This window comes from Sarcophilus harrisii, chromosome 4 (assembly GCF_902635505.1).
Source record: "Sarcophilus harrisii chromosome 4, mSarHar1.11, whole genome shotgun sequence".
Classification (NCBI taxonomy): Eukaryota; Metazoa; Chordata; class Mammalia; order Dasyuromorphia; family Dasyuridae; genus Sarcophilus; species Sarcophilus harrisii.
In genome coordinates this window covers 338,465,365-338,486,546 of record NC_045429.1, presented here as the reverse complement: position 1 = coordinate 338,486,546, position 21,182 = coordinate 338,465,365, and the positions used below count along the sequence as shown (strand labels likewise).

The window sequence follows — 21,182 nt, the reverse complement described above, 5'->3', positions numbered from 1 at the left end:
ACTGGGTCAAAGACTCACTATTTGATTATAACTGCTGGAAAATTGGTCATCTATATGAAAGAGGTTCTATTTACATGAGATGCCTTAGATAAGCCCCAAATGGATATGTGTCAGATATAAAAGTTTAGATCATAAGCAAATTAGAGAAGCATGGAAAAAATTACCTTTCAGATCTATGGACAAAAGAAAAGTTCATGACCAGACCAGAAATACAGAGTATCACAGAGGAGAAAATGGATAATCTTGATTACATAAAGTTAAAAAGGTTTAGTACAAACAAATCAATTAAACTAAGACTAAAAGGAAAACTGGAGGAAAAAAACCCAAAGTTTATAGCAAGTTTCTCTAATGAAGGTCTAATTACCAAGAAGTAAAAATAAGAGCCATAAAGAATTGGAAAATGAGTGGATGCCCATCAATTGGGGAATAGCTGAATAAGTCATGGTATAGGAATATATTGTTTTATTAAAAATGATAAAAAGTTGGTTTTAGAAAAGCCTGGAAAGATTTACATTAACTGATGCTGAATGAAGCAAGCAGAATCAGGAAAACATCGTACACAGCAACAACAAGATAGTATGATGATCAACTTGGTTCTTCTCAGCAGTTCAGTGATCCAAGGCAATTCCAATAAACTTTGGATGGAATATGCTAATAGCATCCAGAGGGAGAACTATGGAGACTGAATGTGGATCAATGCATACTATGTTCACCTTTTTTTCCTTCTGTTTTTGTTTTTCTTATGGTTTTTCATTTTTGTTCTAATTTTTCCTCCTAACATGACTCATATAGAAATATGTTTTTAAAAAGAATGTACATATATTAATCTAAAAAAAAGATATTTTAAAAAAGAATAAGGGTCATTCCAAAATTAATAGTCTAAAGACATTAAACAGGCAGCTCTTAAGAAAAGAAATCTAAGCTACCTATAGTCATATGAAAAAATGTATAGAAATGTAAAATAATTCTGAGTGTCTAATTCATACCCATTAGAGTGGAAAATAATAAAATGAGATACAGACCAACATCTCACTTCATAAATCTGGATAAATTCCAAATGGACACATGGCATAGACTTTATCATCACCACCTTCCAGTCACCTAGATTCACGATATACTAGGTATCATACTTAACTCCTTCCTCACTCCTTCTTGCCCCTATTTCTAATAAGTTGCTAAATCCTGTCAATTCCGCCTTTGTCACTGTTATTGTACATGCCCCTTTCTCCCTCCAACACTGCCATCACTGATGAAGGCCTCATAATATCTCACCTGGATTATTATAAGCATCTGCTGGTTAACCTACCTATGGTGTCTCCTCTCACATCCTACATTCTTCTGTCAAACTGATCATGTTCAAGTGCACTGATTCCAGTAAACTCCAGTAGTTTCCCATTACTTCCAAGATAAAGAACTCTGGCTTTGCAAGCCCTTCACAACTTACCTTTACCTTCCAAGTCGCTTACACTTTCCTCCCCTGCACTACTCTATCATCTGGGGATTCTGGGGTTTTTGCCGTTCTCTCCCAATTCTGCATTTTCATTTTCTGTCTCCCATATCTGGAATTCACTCCCTTCTCATCTCTACTTTCTAGCTCCCTTCAAGTCTCAGATAAAATCCCATCTTCTGAAAGAAGCCTTTTTCAAAGTCCCTTAATACACTAGAACCTTTCCCGTTGAAATTATCTCCAGTTAATCATGTATGTATTTTGTTCATACATGATTGTTTTCGTGTTGTTTTTCCTTGTGATCTTTTTAAGAACAGGGACATTTTTTTTTTACCTTTGCATACCCAACCCAATGCCTGGCACATAATAAGCATTTAATAAGTGTCTAATAAGCATTTTTAAGGGTTTACTATGTGCAACTTAACTGTGCTAAGCACTAGAAAGATAAAACAAGAGAAAGACTCATTTTTTTCTCAAAGAGCTCACAATCTAAGGAGTAAAGTATCCTCTGGGAAAGGTTTTAGTTGCCAATCAGATGGAAAAGTCCCATGTCTTAGGGTATTGCAACAAAGCAGATGGTAATGCCCCTGCTTTAATGTTGCTTCCATGGATAAAATAATATCCATATCTGATGATGAACCATGAGGACTTTGGTACAAAACATTCTTTTGGGGGCTTGCAAGAGTGGCTGCAAGGCTGTATCCCCACAGGGGTTGCTCCACAGGACAATAATTGTAGCCCTCAGTTGAAATAATAAGCAAAAAATAAATAAAAATAAAAAATAAAGCAAAAAATTGCTCTTCCCAGGGCTCTTGACTCAGGATCCTGGGCTGTCCTAATCAAGATATGAGGGAAGATAGTGGTTCAGGTGGTGGAAGTTTTATTTGCCTTTTCTCTCTCCCTAAGGGAGTCTTGCTACTTAAGCAGTATAATGAGAAGAAGATCTAATTGTATATAGAAGACAAATAATATGTATGATCATAAATATTATAGAATATGTAGAATATATAGAAGACAAATAATATATATTGTCATAAATATAGAATATGTAAAATATATAGAAAGCAAATAATATGTATTATAAATATAGAATATGTAGAATATATAGAAGACAATATGTATTATCATAATATTATAGAATATCTAGAATATCTAGAAAACAAATGATATGTATTACAAACATCATAGAATATGTAGAATATATAGAAGACAAATAATATGTATTATCATAAATATAGAATAAAAGCTATATGATACATAGCTTATTGAGCTATATATCTTATAAAAATACCATCATTTTATAATAATTCTTATGAATAAGATTTGATTTTTATTATAATATTAATAGCTGATCTGTCACCATCAAGTACTTCACAAAAATCTAGAAAATGTACTAGTATGAGTCCTTATTGGAAAATCCAAGAAAAAAATCAAACTGAGTTATTTTTCCAATCTAGTCAGCATAGGGAAACAAAGAGATCTGAGAATCTAGAAGTGTATGAGTATTCCAGTGGGAGTTTGAAGGAGGGCCTGCCAGGGGCAGGGCATCAGGGCAAGAACAGGCATGAAATCCAGTAGCTCAGAGGCTGATCTTGTGTAGGGAGCAGGAACAGGTGCCTACTGGCAGCTCTACTGATCACTACCCAGTTCTGGGTCACAGATCTAGGGAGGATTGATGAAGGGACTACACCCAAGGGCAGAAGTTTTGGGAAAGAAGCAGGTGTTCTGCTCTAGGCTGTGTACTGAGTGATGAGTAAGTACAGAAACAAGGAGCAGTTGCTTGGCTTTGACTCGAACCTGGCCTTAACACAAAGTCCAGAATCAGGAAGTAAGACTGGAAGAAAGAGCAAACAACAACAACAACAAAAAAAAAAACCATCATGGTGATAAAGATGATAATGATATAGACCTAGAAAAAGAAAATGATTTCAAAATATCTATAAGAAAAGCCTAAAAACCAAACACACCTGGGAACAAGTTCAACTAGAATTCCTGGAAGAGATGAAGCAAGGGTTTAAATAGAGCTTTAAAAAAATTATTTTAGAAATTAATTGAGAATGTTAGAGAAAGCAATTATCATTATCATCAAGGATCATAGAAAAAGTTTAATAAGATAATAGGCCTGAAATGCATTTTTAAAAGAATTTTATGATCTTAAAAGAAAGGAGAGGGAGGGGGAAAAGAATATGTAAGAAAGGGGAAAAGAGAGAACGACTGGGGGAAATTATTTCACATAATTTGGATTAGCAAGTAGAAAACCATGAAAGCAATGAGGAAGGAACTGGAGGAAGCAGGCAATACAAATGTCCTTTCATTTGATCTGGTCAAAGGATGGAAGAATGCATACACATGGTTGTGTACAGGGTGTAGAAATACATTTCACTTAATAGAGAAATAGGAGGAAAAAGAATAGTGATGGACAAATAAAAGAGAGGGTAGAATAAGAGAGGGATTTATTCCAAGAAAAACTAACTCTAATGATGGAGGATAGATCTTGAAGATAGTTTAAAAAAATTTTAATAGTATTTGATTTTTTCAAATACATACAAAGATAATTTTCAACATTCACTTTTACAAAACCTTGTGTTCCAAATTTTTCTCCCTCTCTTCCTCCCTCCCCGCTCCCCCAAGACAGCAAGCAATCTGATATAGGTTTAAAATGTGTAATTCTTGAAGAGAGGTTTAAAAGGAAAGAAAGAAAAGATAAGAATCAGTTATTAGCTTTTGGGCAAAGGAAAGAGAAGAAGAGTAAGGGAACATACAATCTTCTCGCTTATTTAGTCATGAACTTTTTCTCTATCCATAAATTCATAAGGTAATTTTTTGTTTCTCTAATTTGTAATGACATATGACTTTTTAATAAAGAAGTCACATATCCACTTGGAGTTTATCTTGGTATAGGTATAAAATGTTGGTCTAAACTTAATTTCAAAGAAACAGCTTTCCACTTTTCCCAGCAGTTTTTGTCAAATAGTGTTTTCTTACAAATTGAAGTCTTTGGGTACATAAAATTCTATGCTTTTGTGTTTGTGTCTATATCTTCTGTATCTAATCTGTTCTGACAATTGATACTTCTTTTAAAATGAGTACCAAATCATTTTAATGATTACTAATTGTATCTATCAAGTCAATGTTTTCAATGTTGTTAATATTATTTTTAGAATTTCTATTTTACTGTTTAGTTGTTATGGGCCAGAACTCTGAACTTGAAACAAAAGATTCTTACAAGGTACTAAGTCAGTCACTAAGAACCAAGAGGAGAAATTCAATTTGATGTTAGATCTTCTAATGGCTGCTGTGGACTCCCGCACTTCTCCCACTAAGACCAAGGCCAGACTGAAAGGCTTTCCAGAAAGCTGCCCAGCCCCAGGAAGGAGATAATAAAGGATCTGGACTATAAGAAAGCTAACTGGGCCACAGGAAAGGTGACAAGACTTGGAAAGAAACAATAAAGGATTTGGAGTTTAATCCCTGGCTGCACTTGTGATTACTCTGGATTGAAAGGAAGGCTGCTCCCAGAGACCCCAAGTAAACTGAAACACAGAACTTTACAAGTTGTAGTGTTGTTTTTCTAGTTTTTTAGTTGCATACCCACTTAATAGATCTGTTTTTCTCTCTTTTCTTAATGAAAGTGTTTGGAGATACACATTTTTTCCCTAAGTTCTATATTGGCTGCATTATAAAAGTTTGATATTTTGTATCTCTGTTATTTTCTTTGAAAAAATTATCTATTTTCTCTAATTTGTTCTTTGTATCATATTTTTTAAAAGGATTATTTAGTTTCCATTTATTTGAATCCTTTTCTCAAAGAACCTTTATTATAATTTTTAGAGTGTTGTCAGTAACAGATCTACTTAATAGTTCTGCTTTTTTACATTTATTTATGAGGTTTTTATGACCTAGCACATGATCAACTTTTGTAAAGATTATGTAAAGTTGAGAAATATATACCTTTACATTTCTGTTGATTAATCACTAGTGATGGATCATTTTTGTTTTCTAAAATTTTATTCATGACTTTTTTTTTTTTTTTTTTTTTTGCAGACGTAATTGGGATTAAGTGATTTGCCCAGGGTCATACAGCCAGGAAGTGCCAGATTTAAACTCAGGTCCTCCTGATTTCAAAGTTGGTGCTCTACCCACTAGCTGCCCCCCCCATGACCTTACTTTTTTGGGATGAAGTTTGTCTAGTTCTGAAATGAGCATATTAAAGCCTACAACTATTATGAGTTTTCTGTTTCTCTTTTTCGTTTGATTAATTTGTCCTTCGAGCACTTAGATACTATATGACTTGATGCATATATAAAGTACCATTATTATTAAATCATTAATAATTTAATTACAATAGCAATATTATTAATCAATTTATTTAATAATTATATAATATTAATATTTAATGTAAATTAATGATTAAATTATTAAAGGCTCTTTGGAGCCTTTAAGCATGTTGAAGTTTCCCTGATTATTTCCTTTAAAAATATATTTTACTGTTGCTTTGAGATTGTGATAGCTATCTTTCTCTCTTAAGATTCACCTAATTAAATTCACCCATAATTTTAATTTTTTGAGAACATATGTTTTAGAAATGTGTTCCTTATAAATAATATATCATTGGATTCTATTTTCTAACCTGTGTTCTAAACCTTCTCCATTTTATAGGTAAGCTTATCCCATTCAAATTCATAGTTATGATTACTAATCATGTATTTTCCTTCATTATATGTTCTTATACTTTTCCTTCCCTTTACCTCCCCTTCCACCTCCCTTTTTATAAAAAGAAAATGGTAAAAAAATAATGGGTGTAATCAACATTAGTAACCTATAAATAAAGTAGTCTGTTCCCATTCTACTGCTCCTCCTCTCTTCAACTACCCCAGGCTATTGACTAGTTCTTAAACTTTTTCCCCCTTCCTCTCCCCATCATGAAGGATTCAACCTTAAAAGCTGATTTATATACTCTTCTTCTTGCACACCATGATTATGAAAAATAGTAAGTTCCTCTTCCTTTTACCTGATTTTTGTCCTAATATATTCTTTTTAACCACTCTTTTCAATACCCTTTTAAAATAAGCAAAATGAAACAAAACCACACCGAGACTTGGAGTTTATCTTATACTCTCTCAGTAACACTATATGATCATGGAATTATGAAAAGACATTTGTTTTTTCTCCTCCTTGTTGAAGTTGTCGAATTTTTTCAGTCATATCTGACTCTCCCTGACCCCATTGAGGTTTTCTTGCCAGAGATACTAGTTTGCCATTTCCTTCTCCAGTTCATTTTACAGATGAGCAAACTGAGGTAATCATGGTTAAGTGATATGTCCTGGATCATCTAGCCAATAAGTGCCTGAGGTCAACTTTAAATTCAGGTCTTTCTGCCTCCAGGTTTAATGCTCTGAGAATCATCTGTGTAGAGATAATAATTGAATCCATGGAAGTTGATGAATCATTAAGCAAGATAGTACAGGAGAAGAAAAAAGAGGACCAAGGACAGCTCTTTGGAGAACACTCACAGTTAGTGGGCATAATTTGGATTTAGACCAATATTAGACTATGTAACAAAAATTTGTAGTAATTTCAATCAATCAGTACATTTTCATGTTTTTCTTTAGTTCCATTCAGGTAGTAACTGATAGATTCTATTTTTATTTTGTCTTCTACTTCTAATTAGATCTAGGAAGTTTTATGATTGTTTTTAAAGTACAGTATCCAGGTATTTTGTTTGGTCAGGTTTTTCAGGTATTCTGATGATTCTTTAAAAAGTGCTCTCTTCAACCTGTTTTTTAGGTCAGTCATTTTTTGATACAACTTTACATGTTCTAATTTATTCAGTCTCTTGACTGTATCTATTTATATCTGAAGGAATCATTTAATTATTTGTTCTATTCTGGTTTTTAGGAAATCTACTGTAATGCCGAAGAAACTGAGCAAGACAGAGATTAGAGACCAATTCAATAATTTATTAAATGGAGAGAAATACTGGGACCAATGCATTCATGTTGATCCCAGGGCTAGAAGAGACTATCATCTCAAAGAATCTAGCCCTGAGTATGGGGCAGGAAAGTTTTTTATGGAATAACAAGAACATCTGAAATGGATAAACCTTTATCTTGTCAAACATTAAGGAATGTCTATAAAACCTTTATCTCAAACATTAAGAGGGGATGGTTATAACCTAAGGCAGAATTATGAAATAGGACAATTGGAGGAACTGGTCACCCCATTAAAAGGGAACTTTGGCATAACATTCCTCCCTTTTTCTCTTGGAACTATTCAAATCTTTGAATTACCTTCCTCTAGAAGACCTTAGCACTATAATTTGAACAACCCTATGTGAAGTAAATCAAAATAAAGCTAGACCAATGCAAGGACTTATGGCAAGGTCAAGTCTCTCTCTGATAACCCCAGAATTAATCAGCAATACACAAAGTTCCTTATTTCAATTATTTCTGACAATCAATTGTCAGATCCTCTGCAATTGGGGAGCATATGGACAGCTGTGGTCATTTGTGCATGACTTGGCTTCTGCTTATGGAGAGCAGCAGGCTCAAGGCAGTTGTGTTGCCCATTCAGAGGGCCAGCTCCAGGGGAAGAGGGTGAGGCTTGGAGTGGCTCCACCTGTCCTGCCCAGAGCAACAAACAGGGCTGCCACTAGAATACAGATTTCTGAGCAGATTATGCACAGTTAGACCAAGGCAGGCAAACCCCAAACTTTTAGAGGTCTCGATATCAACAAGGTCCTTTTAAGTATGCTGAACTACTAATTAAAGACCTGGGGTAGCGAGAGTGGAGAAACAGCTCAGAGAGACTGCCAATTCCAAGACAGGTATCCAATTTTTGGTTGTTTCTAAAAAATAATCCCCCAAAACTGAGTCTGCCAGGGCAATTCTAACAGAATAAGGGATTCCAAGTTAAAGCACAACCAGCAAATCATAGTCTAGTAAATTTAAGCAAGGAGTAAAGGACTTCCAATTAAATCTGAACTAGCAAGACACCAGTTTTCCCAATTTTCTATTTCTTCTCCTCCCTTTTTTTTCTTTTGGAAAGGAATTATCAAATGACCATCCCACATATAAATCATACACGTATGCATATACATAACAGATCAAACATAACAGCAATAGTTACACAAGTTTAACAATTTCAATTCAACAATTTAACAATTTCAAAAGGATCTTGTTAATTATTCAAGGATACAGATCATCAAGAAGGCATTATGGCGAGATATTTTATTTAATTTTCAAAGAATCTCAGAATCATATATGTGTGTGTACTACATGCCAAATGTTAGTCTCCAAGTACTGAAAAATGAAAAAATATTGAGTTAACACCAAGACACTAAATCCTAGGCAGATATTGTATGTTTCCCAATACCCACTGCAGTCTCACTATATTCTTTAGTCTTGCATGGATAATGTGCTAATGCACATTACACTATACAAAAATTCCAGAGTTTGTTTCCTTAATAATAAGATGCATAACATCAGAATCTAATTTGATGAGAAAAAAATTCTTGATTTCTTTTAGTGAATAGTTTGTATATCCTAGAAAATTTATTGAACATTTTCATTTCTTCCTAGATTCTGATTTAATCTATAGCTAAAAAACCTTTAATATATATGTAATTTTAATAAAATCCAATTATAAAGATGTTATATATTTTATAGGAGATTTTTCTCCTGCTCACAAAGTAATATGTCTTATATACCCTATATAGATAATTCTGCTCATAAAAACTAGGACTTTTGGGAAATCTTAAATGTTTAAGGGAAAAGGCCCATTACTTACCTATGGGATTCATGTCCAGAATTTGATGAGATAAAAAAAAAAATCATGATATCTTATCTCTTTCTAGTTACATATGGATCCTTTCAAAATCCCTTATAGAAAACTATACAATAACTTTTTCATTGCTCTTAAAATATAAGTCTTAAAATATAACTTCCTTGTCAACTTAAAAACATCATTGTGAAAATTATATGGTTTAAAAAAACAACCAGGATGGAATTAACCTACCTTTCTTTGAATTAGAATTTCTCTTTCTTTCTATGACCTTCAGCCTTTATATGCTAAACATATTTAAACTGTCCTATGTTCATAAGCCACTAAAAAGCTTACTCTACTTGTTTTGGGATGTTTTCATTTGAACAGTGAAAGAAAATTCACTCAAGTACATGAGCACCATAGGATGAACAAGAATGTGTTCTAATTAAGAGAGGAAACTTATTGTAGGAAAAACAGATAGATATAACACATCTTTTCATAACAAACCCTTCACTTTACAACCTCATGATGCTAGCCATCTTCCCACTTCAAGCCCAGGTATGACAGCATACTTATAGAAGGATAAAATATAAAAAATAATAAATAGCACGTAGTGAAGAGATGACTTTAGAAGATCAAAATGTTGCACAAAGGACTTTGAACACACATCAGAAATGGATCTGTTGTCTTTGTAGTTTTTGTAGAGCTGAGAATGTAGGACTAACTAATATAAACAAAATACCTACAACCCTAAAGAGGCTAGCAAAGAAAATGTTATAGATAATTAACCACCCAGCTGGACATACTACTTCTTGGTAATTACCTCTGACCACAGGCACTCTACCCCTTGACCTTCAGCACCAGGTAAAAACCTAGAGCAAATATTTTTAGAAAGATGGTGATATAGGAATGGATCTTGCAACTAACTCATTGAGCCCACTGGTGTAGTAAAAATTTTTGGCAAGGAAAATTCCTTAAGAAAAGCAGGGTTCAGATAATGACCAATGTTGGAGTGTTTTTTGGAAAACTGATACATTGTTGGTGGAACTGTGAACAGATCCAATCATTCTGAAGAACAATTTGGAACTATGCTCAGGAAGTTACCAAACTCTCCATACCCTTTGACCCAGCAGTGTCTCCACTGGATCTGTTTCCCAAAGAGATCTTTTTTTTTTTTTTAATTTTATTTTTTTTATTATAATAACTTTTTATTGACAGAACCCATGCCAGGATAATTTTTTTTTTTACAACATTATCCCTTGCACTCACTTCTGTTCCGGGTTTTCCCCTCTCTCCCTCCACCCCCTCCCCTAGATGGCAAGCAGTCTTATATATGTTGAATATGTTGCAATATATCCTAGACACAATATATGTGTGCAGAACCAAACAGTTCTCTTGTTGCACAGGGAGAATTGGATTCAGAAGGTAAAAATATCCTGGGAAGAAAAACAAAAATGCAAACAGTTTACATTCATTTCTCAGTGTTCTTTCCCAAAGAGATCTTAAAGGAGGAAAAGGGAACCAGATGTGCACAAATATAAATATTTGTGGCAGGCATTTTTGTAATGGTGAGAAACTGGAAACTGAATGGGCACCCAACAATTGAAGAATGGCTGAATAAATTGTGGTATATGAATGTTATGGAATATTATTGTGTTGGAACCCTAGTGCCAACTCATCTTGAAACAAGGTGAAAACTCAGGGAGATGTCAGAATCCTGGTGTTAACTCAGTGGAATCCATACAGTGCATATTGATTCACACCTTAGAGCAAATCCTTACAAGGTAATAAGTTGCTATATCAGTATTAGCAACTTATTATCTTGTAAGGATTTCCTTGTGTACATACCTTTAGAAAGCTCTTATAAGAAAAAATTATTTAAATACTCATTGGAGTTCGTTCACACGTTTGAGAGATTTAAGGGTTTAATATGAGCTATCCGAATTCACACCTCCCTTAAGCCCTGCCTCCAGAAAGAGGAGTTAACCTTTGGGAGATCATATATATGGAGGAAGCTTTTAGAGCCTAGAAGAATTTCTCTGGAACATTGACTAGAGTCGGAGAGCTCAAACAGAGAGATAGGCCTGAGCTAACTGGGCTATATTGAAGGACTGGATGATAAATAATTACTCCAAAATCGCAGCCAGCTGATAAAAGTTCGGATCTTTTATTGTGTTCACAACCTCCCCGAGAAATCCTCTCTCCCAGAAAGAACTCATATTCTCGGGGACAGACCCCCGCCATTTAGTGATCAGCAAGGTGGCCTCACCGTTCCCTGAGCGACTTCTCCGCTTTTGCCTGGCCCACCCGCTGATCACGGACATGTCCCGGGACCGGTTCCGGACTCGCGGGGGCGGCTTCCACCGGCGCGGTGGCTGGCGAGGAGGAGGCCTAAGCCATGACTTCCGTTCAGCGCCGCCGGGCATGGCCCCGAGCCAGAATCGAGGGCTGCTGGGGCCAGACCCGGTCCAGACCGGACCTAGGCCTTCCATCCCTCCGCCTCCGGCGCAGGTATCGGCGCAGCAGCAAGCGCAACAGGCGGCGGCGGCCGTAGCGGCCCCGGTGCAGCAGCAGCAACCGGCGTCGTCCCCGGACCCCGAACCGGGGCTCCCTCCGAGCAGCAGCCCCGAGCCCACAGTGGGCACCGCCGCGCCGGCCTCCGTTTCCGCGCCGCCCCCGGGCTCGGGGGAACCTCAAGGCCCAGGCTCGGCGACTTCGCAGGCCTCATCCGGACCGTCGGCCCCTCCCGGGGAGCCGCAGCAGACCTCTTCAACCCCAGCCTCCGTGTCCCCCGACTTGAGCGGGGGCCCGCCTCCTCCGCCCCCGGACTCCTCTGGGCCTCAGCCTGGTGCGAGCCCCGGCGGGCCCAAAGGCAAGATGCCCGGAGGGCCCAGACCTGGTGGGCCGGGCCTCATTCCTCCCGGAGGACATCCGAATCCGCCACACCGGGGCGGCGGGGAGCCCCGCGGGGGCCGGCAGCACCACCGGCCGTACCACCAGCAGCAGCAGCAGCAGCAGCAGCAGCAGCAGCCGCCTCCCCATCATCAGGGTCCCTCGCCCGGCGGACCCGCGGGCGGCAGTGAAGAGAAGATCTCGGACTCGGAGGCTTTTAAAGCAAATTTGTCCCTATTGAGGAGACCTGGAGAGAAAACTTATACCCAACGATGTAGGTTATTTGTTGGAAATCTGCCAGCCGATATTACAGATGAAGACTTTAAAAGATTATTTGCTAAGTATGGAGAACCTGGTGAAGTCTTTATCAATAAGGGGAAAGGATTTGGATTCATCAAACTGGAATCGAGAGCTTTGGCAGAAATTGCCAAAGCAGAACTTGATGATACACCTATGAGAGGGCGACAACTTCGTGTTCGTTTTGCCACGCATGCTGCAGCCCTCTCTGTACGAAATCTCTCACCCTATGTTTCCAATGAATTATTGGAAGAAGCATTCAGCCAATTTGGACCTATTGAAAGGGCTGTGGTAATTGTTGATGATCGAGGAAGATCTACAGGAAAAGGCATTGTTGAATTTGCTTCCAAGCCAGCTGCAAGAAAAGCATTTGAAAGATGCAGTGAAGGAGTATTTTTGTTGACAACAACTCCTCGACCAGTCATTGTGGAACCTCTTGAGCAGTTAGATGATGAAGATGGTCTTCCTGAAAAGCTTGCCCAGAAGCATCCAATGTATCAAAAGGAGAGAGAGAACCCTCCACGTTTTGCTCAGCCTGGCACCTTTGAGTTTGAGTATTCCCAGAGATGGAAGTCTTTGGACGAGATGGAAAGGCAGCAGAGGGAACAAGTTGAGAAAAACATGAAAGATGCAAAAGACAAACTGGAAAGTGAAATGGAAGATGCATCTCATGAACATCAGGCAAATCTTTTACGCCAGGATCTAATGAGGCGTCAAGAAGAACTGAGAAGGATGGAGGAACTTCACAATCAAGAAATGCAGAAACGCAAAGAAAGACAGTTAAGGCAAAAGGAAGAGCAGCTTAGAAGAGAAGAAATGATTCGGCAGCGTGAGATGGAAGAGCAAATGAGACGCCAAAAAGAAGAAAGTTACAGTCAGATGGGATACATGGATCCTCGGGAGAGAGACTTAAGAATGGGTGCAGGAACAATGAACATGGGAGATCCCTATGGCTCAGGAAGCCAGAAATTTCCACCTGTAGGTGGTGGGGGTATAGGTTATGAGGCCAATCCTGGAGTTCCACCAACAGCCCTGAGTGGGTCCATGAAGGGAAATGACATGCGTACTGAGCGCTTTGGGCAGGGAGGAGCTGGGCCTGTGGCTGGGGAGGGCCCTACAGGAATGGGACCTGGAACTCCAGCAGGATATGGTAGAGGGAGAGAAGAGTATGAACGCCCAAACAAAAAGCCCCGATTTTAGATGTGATATCTAGGCTTTCATTCCAGTTTGGTTTTTTGTCTTTTCTTGTTTAGACACCGATTTACTAAGAAAGCTACAGATAACTGGATAAATATGTATACATATATTGGATTTAACATATATTTTAACATATTTAACATGCATTGGACTACCTGCCAGCTAGGGGAGGGGGTGGGAGGAAGGAGGGGAAAATTTGGAACAAAAGGTTTTGTAAAGGTCAATGCTGAAAAATTACCCATGTATATGTTTTGTAAATAAAAAAATCTTTAATTAAAAAAAAAGAAAAGCAGGGTTCAGATTCCAGCGAAAATCTGAATTGTTCCAAGGTCTAATAACGTACTTCCTATTTATATACTTTTAAGTCACTATCAGAGTTAGATTAAGTGGTTCTGAGATTTTAGATACCTAATCATTTTGAGGTATTGGTGAATAATTAATAAATAACCAATCTTTCAAATTTAATGTTGCCACTCATTTCCTAATCTCAAATTAAACAGAATGGGTCATTTAAGCATAATGCTGAGTCTAAGGAGCTAAGGGACATTCCTTCATAGGACTCTAAAGGTCAATATAATTTCTATTTCTAAAGCAAATTGTTGATTTATCTTTTCCTTTTATTTAACCGAATCTAATATCTAAGGAGATACCATGAGACCTATGTTCTATCAATAGTACTAGTAAAAATGTATTTTTCCAATATACAATGCATATATGTACAAAACTAATGGGTTTCTATCCTGCTCGAAAAAAGCTAAAAAAAAATTCAATGTATCCTCCAGTGACATCCTTATCTATTTTCTAATTGTTACTGTTTATCACTACCAACATTAAATACTATTGAAGTTTTACAAGAAAACAGTGTTATTGTTTTTAATAGCTTTTTATTAACAATATATATGCATTTATTTGACAAAAATTGCTGGGAAAATTGGAAATTAGTATGGCAGAAACTAGGCATTGACCCACACTTAACACTGTACATCAAGATAAGGTCAAAATGGGTTCATGATCTAGGCATAAAAAATGAGATCATAAATAAATTGGAAGAGCATAGATAGTTACTCTCTCAGACCTGTGGAAGAGGAAGGAATTTATGACCAAAGAAGAATTAGAGATCACTATTGACTACAAAATTGAAATTTTTGATTATATCAAATTGAAAAGTTTTTATACAAACAAAACTAATGCAGACACAATTAGAAAGGAAGCAATAAACTGGGAAAGCATATTTACAGTCAAAGGTTCTGATAAAGGACTCATTTCCAAAATATATAGAGAATTGACTTACTTATAAGAAATAGTTATTTCTCCATTGATAATGGTCAAGGATATGAACAGATTTTTCAGATGATGAAATTAAAACTATTACTACCATATGAAAGATTGTTCTAAATCATATTGATCGAGAATGTAATTAAGACAACTCTGAGATACATTAACACCTGTCAGATTGGTCAGAATGACAGGGAAAGATAATGCAGAATGTTGAGGGAATGTGGGAAAATAGGAAACTGATACATTATTGGTGGAATTGAATATTCCAGTTATTTTGAGAGTATTTGAATTATGCCAAAAGTTATCAAACGTGCATACCTTGATCCAGATGTTAGCTTACTGGGCTTATACCCAAAGAGATATTAAAAGGAAAGGGATTCCTGTATGTACAAAATGTTTGTGGTAGCCCTGTTTGAGTTGCTAGAAGCTGGAAAATGAATGGATGCCCATCAATTGAGAATGGTTGAGTAAATTGGTATATGAATGTTATGGAATATTATTGTTCTAAGAAATGACCAGCAGGAAAATACAGAGAGGATTAGGAGATTACATGAACTGATGTTGAGCGAATGAGCAGAACCAGGAAATCATTATATACCTCAACAACGATATTGATGAGGATGTATTCTGAAGGAAGTGGTTTTTCAACAAAGACAAGATCTAATCTTAGTTTCAATTGATCAAGGATGGAAGAAGAGCTACACCAAAGAAAGAATACTAAGAAATGAATGTAAACTGCTTGTATTTTTTGTTCTTCCCAGGTTATTTATACCTTCTAAATCCAATTCTTTTCTGAGCAACAACAAAATCTGTTCGAATTTGCAATTATATATTGTATCCAAGATTCAACTGTAATCTATTTAACATGTATAGGACTGCTTGCCATCTTGGGGAGAGGGTGGAGGAAGGTAGGGGAAAAATCAGAACAGAAGTGAGTGCAAGGGATAATGTTGTAAAAAGTTACCTTGGCATAGGTTCTGTCAATAAAAAGTTATTTAATAATAAAAAAAAGATATTAAAAAAAACAATATATATGCATGAGTAATTTTTACAACATTATCCCTTGCACTTATTTCTGTTCCAACTTTTCCCTTCCCTCCATCTACCCCCTCCCCTAGATGGTCGGCAGTCTCATACATGTTAAACATGTTAAAGTATATCTTAGATACAATATATGTGTACAGATCCATACAGTTCTCTTATTGCACAAGAAAAATTGGATTCAGAAGGTAAAAACAACCTGGGAAGAAAAACACAAATGCAAGTAGTCCACATTCATTTCCCAGTGTTCCTTCTCTGGGTGTAGCTGATTCTGTCCATCATTGATCAATTGGAACTGGATTGAATCTTGTCTTTGTTGAAGAAATCCACTTCCATCAGAATACATCCTCACATAGTATTGTTGTTGAAATGTATTATGATCTCCTGGTTCTGCTCATTTGATTTAGCATCAGTTCATGTAAGTCTCTCCAAGCCTCTCTGTATTCATCCTACTGGTCATTTCTTAAAGAACAATAATACTCCATAACATTCATATACCACAATTTACCCAACCATTTTCCAAATGCTAAACATCCACTCAATTTCCAGTTTCTAGCCACTACAAAAAGGGTTGCCACAAACATTTTTGCACATGTGCTCCCTTTCCCTCCTTTAAAATCTCTTCAGGATATAATCCCAGTAGAAACACTGTTAGATCAAAGGGTATGAACAGTTTAATAACTTTTTGAGCATAGTTCCAAATTGCTCTCCAGAATGGCTGGATCAGTTCACAACTCTACCAACACTGCACCAGTGTCCCAGTTTTCCCATGTCCCCTCCAGTATTCATTACTATCTTTTCCTGTCATTTCAGACAATCTGACAGGTGTGTAGTGATATCTCAGAGTTGTCTTAATTTGCATTTCTCTGATCAATAGTGATTTGGAACACCCTTTCATATGAATAGAAATAGTTTCAATTTCATCATCTGAAAATTGTCTGTTCATATCCTTTGACCATTCATCAATTGGAGAATGTCTTGATTTCTTATAAATTTGAGTTAATTCTCTATATATTTTGAAAATGAGGCCAGAACCTTAAACCATAAAAATGTTATCCCAGTTTATTGCTTCCCTTCTAATCTTGTCTGCATTAGTTTTGTTTGTACAAAAGCTTTTCAATTTGATATAATCAAAATTTTCTATTTTGTGATCAATAATGATCTCATTTTTCTTTGGTCACAAATTCCTTCCTCTTCTACAGGTCTGAGAGGCAAATTATCCTATGTTCTTCTAATTTATTTATAATCTCTTTTTTTTAAAATTAAATTTAATTTTTTTTTAATTTAATAGCCTTTTATTTACAGGATATATAATAAATTTTAACATTAAAATTGCCAAACCTCTTGTTCCAATTTTTTCACCTCTTACTCTCTCCACCCTCCCCTAGATGGCAGGATGACCAGTAGATGTTAAATATATTAAAATATAAATTAGATACAAATAAGTATACCTGACCAAAAGTTATTTTGTTGTAGAAAGAATCAGACTTGAAATATTGTTACAATTAGCTTGGAAGGAAATCAAAACAGGTGTGCATAAATATAGGGATTGGGAATTCAATGTAATGGTTTTTAGTCATCTCCCAGAGTTCTTTTCTGGGCATAGCTAGTTCAGTTCATTACTGCTCCATTAGAAATGATTTGTTGATCTGGCTGAGGATGGCCTGGTCCATCAGAATTGGTCATCACATAGTATTGTTGTTGAAGTATATAATGATCTCCTGGTCCTGCCTATTTCACTCAGCATCAGTTCAAGTCCTCCAGGCCTTTCTGAAATTATCCTGTTGGTCATTTCTTACAGAACAGTAATATTCCCTAATTTCCATATACCACAATTTATTCAACCATTCTCCAACTGATGGACATCCATTCAGTTTCCAGTTTTTAGCCACTACAAAAAGGGCTGCCACAAAATTCGTGAAATTACAGGTCCCTTTCCTTCTTTATAACTTTGGGATATAATCCCAGTATAACACTGTGATCAAAGGGTATGCAAACAGTTTGATAACTTTTGAGCATAGTTCCAAACTACTTCCCAAAATGGTTGGATTGTTCACAACTCCACCAACAATGCATCAATGTCCCAGTTTTCCTGCATCCCTCCAACAATCATCATTATTTTTTCCTGTCATCTTAGCAATTCTGACAGGGTGTAGTGGTATCTTAGAGTTGTTTAATTTATTTCTCTGATTAATAATGACTTGAGCATCTTTTTCATATGACTAGAAATAGTTTCAATTTCTTCATCTGAGAATTGTCTGTTCATATCCTTTGACCATTTTTCAATTGAGAATGGCTTGATTTTTTTTTTATAAATTAGAGTTAATTTCTATATATTTTGGAAATGAGGCCTTTATCAGAACCTTTGACTGTAAAAAATATTTTCCTAGTTTATTGCTTCCTTCTAATCTTGTCTGATTAGTTTTGTTTGTACAAAAGCTTTTCAATTTGATATAATCAAAATTTTCTATTTTGTGATCAATAATGATCTCATTTTTCTTTGGTCACAAATTCCTTCCTCTTCTACAGGTCTGAGAGGCAAATTATCCTATGTTCTTCTAATTTATTTATAATCTCATTCTTTATGCCTAAATCATGAACCCATTTTGATCTGATCTTGGTGTACAGTGTTAAATGTGGCTCCATGTCTAGTTTCTTTCATATTAATTTCCAATTTTCCCAGCAGTTTTTTTTTCAAATAGTGAATTCTTATCCCCAGAGCTGGGATCTTTGGGTTTGTCAAACACTAGATTATTAAAATGACTATTTTGTCCTGTGAACCTAACTTATTCCACTGATCAACTTGTCTATTTCTTAGCCAATACCAAATGGTTTTGGTGACCACTGCTTTATAATATAGTTTTAGATCAGGTACAGCTAGGCCACCTTCATTTCATTTTTTTTTTTTCATTAATTCCCTTGAAATTCTTGACCTTTTGAAGATCCATATGAATTTTGTTGTTTTTTTTTTTTTTTTCTAGGTCATTAAAATAGTTTCTTGGGAGTTTGGTTGGTATAGCACTAAATAAATAGATTAGTTTAGGGAGTATTGTCATCTTTATTATATTCGCTCAGCCTATCCAAGAGCACTTAATATGTTTCCAATTGTTTAAATCTGACTTTATTTGTGTGGAAAGTGTCTTGTAGTTTTGCTCATATAATTCCTGACTTTCTTTTGGCAGATAGATTCCCAAATATTTTATGCTATCAACAGCTATTTTGAATGGATTTTCTCTTTGTATCTCTTGCTGTTGGATTTTGTTGGTGATGTATGAAAATTCTGGGGATTTGTGTGGATTTATTTTGTATCCTGCAACTTAGCTAAAGTTGTGGATTACTTCTAATAGCTCTTTAATAGAATCTCTGGAGTTCTCTAAGTGTTGTTTAATATGTTGTTTTAATATGTTTTGTAAATAAAAAAAATCTTTAATTAAAAAAAAAGAAAAGGAAAGCAAGGTTCAGATTCCAGCAAAAGTCCAAATTGTTCCAAGCTCTAATAACATACTTCCTATTTATATACTTTTAAGTCTAAGGTATCATCATATCTGCAAAGAGTGATAATTTGGTTTCCTCATTACCTACTCTAATTCCTTGAATCTCTTTCTCAACTCTTATTGCTGAAGCTAGCGGAAAACAATGTTTTTAAACATTTTTCTGTTTATTTTTCTGGGGTTTTTTTAATGCTAGAATCCTTTATTAGTTAAAATTGAAAGGACTACCACTGCAGATAGATTATATATGTCAACAGCAGGGGGTGCTGGGGAGTTGTAATTATAAAGCTTCTGTTAAGAGAACTAAAATTGCCAAACTGAAAAGAAAAAAATTAAATATCAATTTGCTGTATTGTAATATGTAGGATTGTTTACAAAATGCTGATAGCCGTTAGGGATCAACCTGTATAGCATCTGGAAGGAGTTTATCATTTGCCCTTTTGAAATAGGTCTACCCCTCTCTAGTTTTAATAATGATTGATATTTTATATGTTACATGTTTTATGTTAAACCATTACAAAAATCAGAGTTTTGGAACAGTGTTAGGTTCTGCATTTTCCTTTGAGCCTGTCTCCAAAGCTATTCTTTGCATTCCATAGCCTTTCATTCTATTATCTATATTGGACTGTAATATAAACAGATATGCACTATTATTTGTTTCTTATAGATCCGAATTTAAATGTCATCTCTAGCTCCTTACCCATCTCACCCTCAGAATCTTCATCACTTCCCATTCTTCCTTATAATCTTCCCTTTGATGATCCCTAACTAAAAGCAATGAGGATCATACTTTATTTTTAATCAGAATGATTGTACTCTAATTTGTAGACATTTTCCCTATACAAAATTACTCATAAGAAGGTTCTATTATGAAGAGTTACTCATATATTTAAAATCTGATTCAATTTGTACAAGATTCTGATCTGCACACATTTTAGGAATACATTTACTGCCTAAAGTGAGATACAGCTGAAGGAAGTTTGGGTATAAAATAGATTTCTATAGAGTATTTGGAATAGCATCATCTAATGCTAGGGAGAGAGAAATAGTAAGAGCAGCAGATACTAACTTGTAATGGCTAGGTGACTCAGTGGAAAGGGCACTGGATCTGGAGTCTGGAAAACTTGAATTGAAATCTGAACTCAGGCACTTAGTGTGTAACCTTGGACAAGTGACTTAACTTCTGCTTGCTTTAATCCACTGGAAAAGGAAATGGCAAACCACTCCAGTATCTTTATCAAGAAATCCCCAAGAAAGCACATGAAGAGTTGGATACAGCTGAATGACTGTATGACAATGGCACCAATAACCACCTGTTGTGGGAAATGAGTTGCTAAAAAGCACCTGGACAAATACACATACAGTTCAAGATTGTCCAAAATGCTAATCACACCTGTAGCTGAAAAAACCTGCCAAAGAAAAGTTCATAATTAACAGAAGTTATGAAGTAGAAAATATTGATAATCCTGGAGAAAACTAGAGCATGGGCATGTGTTCTATAATGTTCTATTTAGTTCTCTTGCACTACATCCAATTAAGCAAGTGGGGGCATTCAACAAATAGTGATGATATTTGTCTATTTTTTTAAAATTTGCATTTATTTCATTAAATGTTTTCTGATTACATGCAAAAAAATTGATACTTTTAGAGATCTGTAAGTTTTCAGTTTTCCAAGGCAGTGTGATCTAAGGAGAGATGTGTTTACTGCTATCCTGGCAAGTGCTGTGGTCTATGAGCAACTACAAATATTCTTTTCTGCCTTGAGATTGACACCC

General features: G+C 35.8%; 1 protein-coding gene across 1 annotated transcript; it reads left to right on the top strand.

Moving 5' to 3' along the window:
* The first annotated feature begins 11,367 nt into the window (after window positions 1-11,367).
* Window positions 11,368-13,679, top strand: LOC100915871 (splicing factor, proline- and glutamine-rich). Its single transcript, XM_031966336.1, has one exon. The coding sequence runs from the start codon at window positions 11,534-11,536 to the stop codon at window positions 13,598-13,600; it is 2,067 nt and encodes a 688-aa protein (XP_031822196.1). The 5' UTR covers window positions 11,368-11,533; the 3' UTR covers window positions 13,601-13,679.
* Window positions 13,680-21,182: the final 7,503 nt, after the last annotated feature.